This window comes from Bison bison, unplaced genomic scaffold (assembly GCF_000754665.1).
Source record: "Bison bison bison isolate TAMUID 2011002044 unplaced genomic scaffold, Bison_UMD1.0 scf7180017846477, whole genome shotgun sequence".
Taxonomy (NCBI): domain Eukaryota; kingdom Metazoa; phylum Chordata; class Mammalia; order Artiodactyla; family Bovidae; genus Bison; species Bison bison.
The window spans coordinates 11,087-14,465 of record NW_011477050.1 but is presented as its reverse complement, the minus strand read 5'-3'; the positions used below and the strand labels follow the sequence as shown (position 1 = coordinate 14,465).

The following is a 3,379-nucleotide window of genomic DNA, read 5'->3' as shown; positions in this document are numbered from 1 at the left end:
ATTCTTATATGACAAACTTTTACAATTTCACAATTTTAAAGTGTATTAGCAGGTGTGTTTTCCTTTTTGTTTTAGCATATCCACGATGCTGTCTGTCATCACCACTAGCTAGTCTCAGAATATTCTCCTCCCTCCTGCTCTCCCAGCCCCTGGCTACTGCTAATGTACTTTTTGCCTCTGCGTTTGCCTTTTCTGGACATTTCCACGGAATCATAGGATTTGTGCCCTTTCATATCTGGTTTTGTTTACTTAGCATTGTTTTCAAGGCTTCTCCATATTGTGTCTTGTATTAGAACTTTATTCCCTTTATGGCTAAATATTATTCCATTCTACGGCTATATCAAATTTTGTCTATTCCTCATTTGATGGACATTTGGCTCACGTCCACTTTCTGGCTATTATGAATACTGCTATTATAAATATTTGTGTACAAGCCTTTAAGTGACTTTATGTTTTCAGTGCTCTTGGGTTACATGCCTAAGAGGGGATTGTTACTGTACACTCTGGTAGCTCTACTGTTTTCTGGAGCAGCTGCGCCACTTTTACATCTATATTAATGTTGTGTGATGGTTCCAGTTCCCCCGCATCCTCACTGACAGGTGCTCTTCTCTGCTTTTTCACTATGGACGTTCTAGTGGGTTGAGTGGATCTCATACTGGGCTTCAGCCTTGATTCCTCTAATGACTAATGATGTTGAACATCTTCTCCTGTACTTAATGGCCATTTGTGTATCTTCTTTGGAGAAATGCTTATTCAAGTCCTTTGCCCATTTAAAAAATTGATTGTCTTTTTGTTGCTGAGTTGTAAGAGTTCTTTATGGTTTATGGAGATGAGGTCCTTATCAGATATATAATCTGCAGACATTTTATCTCATGGTTTTTATTTTCATTTTCTTGATAATGTCCTTTGAGACATAAAGTATTTTAATTTCGATGAAATCCAATCATTTTCTTACTATTGTTGCTTGTGTTTTTGAGTTATATTTAGGAAAATGCTGACTAATCACAGGTCATGACAATTTACACTGACCTTTTCTTCTATTCTAATAGTTTCAGTGCTTACTTTTAGGGCTTTTCCTGTTTTGAGTCAATTTTTGTAAGTAGTGTGAGGTAGACCTTTTCATTCCTTTTTTTGCATGTGGATTTCCAGTTGTTCCATCACTGTTTGTTGAAGATTTTATTCTTTTCCTATTAATTGGTCTTGGCACCCTGTTGAAAATCAACTGGCTACAAATGGATGGAAAGCCAACCGAAGTCTTACTGCTGCAGCAGATTCTTTGAAGGGACAGTCTGTTTTTCCTCAGGCTGCATTTAAGACTTCTCCCTCTGTTTCAGTTTTAAATATTTTTACTCTGATATACATAAATGTGCTGTTCTTTGCATTAACTCTGCTTTAATTTAATAGGCCTCGTGAATCTGCAGATTAATATTTTCCATTGGTTTGATAAAACACTTGGCCATCATCTCTTCCAATTCAGATTCAGCCTGTCTCTCTGTCTCCTTTTTTAGTAACTTACTTCTGTGGATGCATCCTTGGTGGTTCCGAGTATCAAATACATGTTTTGCAAGTTTTTTTTTTTTCTTTTTTTCTATTGTCACCAGTAGTTCCACAAAACAAGCAACAGAGCAAAAAGTCACTGCCCGGGCACTGGGCCTCTTGGACTTTCTTTCCAAAACTGGTTTATGTCTCCAGGGCAAAGAACTCTCAGCACTGGAATCCCCGGTCCTCTGTGTTTATCTTGAACTTCGTTAGCAATTCTTCACTAAGTCATTAACTAACTCTCCTAAATGTTCAACCAAATTTCATTTTTATTGTTGATCTTTTCTAATAGTCTTCAGCAGGAAGTTTGGGTTAGCTAGTTCACCATCACTGGAGGTGTAATTCTGCTGGTCTGAGGACTGAGGTCATGTCACCCCATGGAAATGGAAACCTCTCAGTAATGACTTTTCAGGAGTTCTTGCTGGAGGGATTTGAGGGTGGTCTGCAGACCCAGGCCCTGCTCTTTGCTCTGTTCCTGGCCCTGTACGTGGTGGCCATCCTGGGGAACCTCACCATGATCATGGTCATCACCCTGGATGCCCGTCTGCACTCCCCAATGTACTTCTTCCTCAAGAACCTCTCCTTCTTGGACCTGTGCTACTCATCTGTCATCGCCCCCAAGGCCCTGGTCAACTTCCTGTCCTCCTCCAAGGTCATCACTTTTGCTGGCTGTGCCACTCAACTGTTCTTCTTCTCCCTGATGTGCACCAGCCAGGGGTTCCTCTTGGCCGTGATGGCCTATGACCGCTTCGTGGCCATTGGCAGCCCCCTGCGCTATCCCATCACCATGTGCCCCTCAGTCTGTGCCCGCCTGGTGCTGGGCTGCTACTGTGGGGGCTGCCTCAACTCCATTCTGCAGACCAGCTTCACATTCAGCCTCCCGTTCTGCAGCTCCAACCACGTCGACCACTTCTTCTGTGATGTGCCCCCCCTGCTCCGGGTTGCCTGTGGCAACACAGCCCTCAATGAGCTGCTCTTGTTTGGCATCTGTGGGGTCATCATTGTGGGTGTGACAATTGTGGTCTTCATCTCCTATGGCTACATCATAGTGACCATCCTGAGGATGCACTCAGCAGCTGGACGCCACAAAATCTTCTCCACCTGCGGCTCCCACATGACAGCAGTGGCCGTCCTTACTGGGACTGTCTTTGTCATGTATGCCCAGCCGGGAGCTGTGCAGTCCATGGAGCAGGGCAAGGTGGTCTCTGTCTTCTACACCCTCGTCATCCCGATGCTGAATCCCCTCATCTACAGTCTGAGAAACAAGGACGTGAAGGATGCCCTGTGGAGACTGGGGCAGAAACACACAGCCACGTGACGGAGGGTGACCAGATGGGGACAATGTGTCCTGAGGAGAGGACAAGAGGGCTTTGGGGGAGGCACTGCGTTTGGTTTGACAAATTCATTCCTCATTACCCAATTCATTCTTTCATTAAACATCTTATTCAACCTTTCAGGGAAGCACATCATGAAACACGTATACAGGTGTGAGATGCAAAGATGGATAAAGTATCTTTGCCACCAAAAGACTAATGGTCCACAGATAAGACCCTAAACTTGAAGTTTGGTAACACACAGTAGGCAGAGTCATGAACAAGGAGTCTTTGAAGCAGGATATGGGTCCCAATTCAAAATCTACCAGTGAAGGTACATGACTAAGAAATTGTGAGATCTCTCTCTCTACTTTAAGGCTGAATCTTTGTAAATCTGCATTCAGCAATCTCCCTGGACTTCCTAGCAGGGGCCTTGGGATGCTCAGCCTTGGCACCTCCTTAGAGATGGCATGGGGTCACCCAGAACTAACTAGAAGAATTAGGAAGACCATCTGCTGCTACTGCTG

At 43.9% G+C, this 3,379-nt stretch overlaps 1 protein-coding gene across 1 annotated transcript; it reads left to right on the top strand.

The window, feature by feature from the left end:
• Nucleotides 1-1,906: 1,906 nt before the first annotated feature.
• On the top strand, nt 1,907-2,857 carry LOC104988556 (olfactory receptor 12-like). The gene has a single exon (XM_010839913.1). It carries the CDS (start codon nt 1,907-1,909, stop codon nt 2,855-2,857), a length of 951 nt encoding a protein of 316 aa, XP_010838215.1.
• Nucleotides 2,858-3,379: the final 522 nt, after the last annotated feature.

Coding starts and splice junctions, on each gene's coding strand:
- LOC104988556 (XM_010839913.1), top strand. CDS start 1,907: ATGTCACCCCATGGAAATGGAAACCTCTCAGTAATGACTTTTCAGGAG.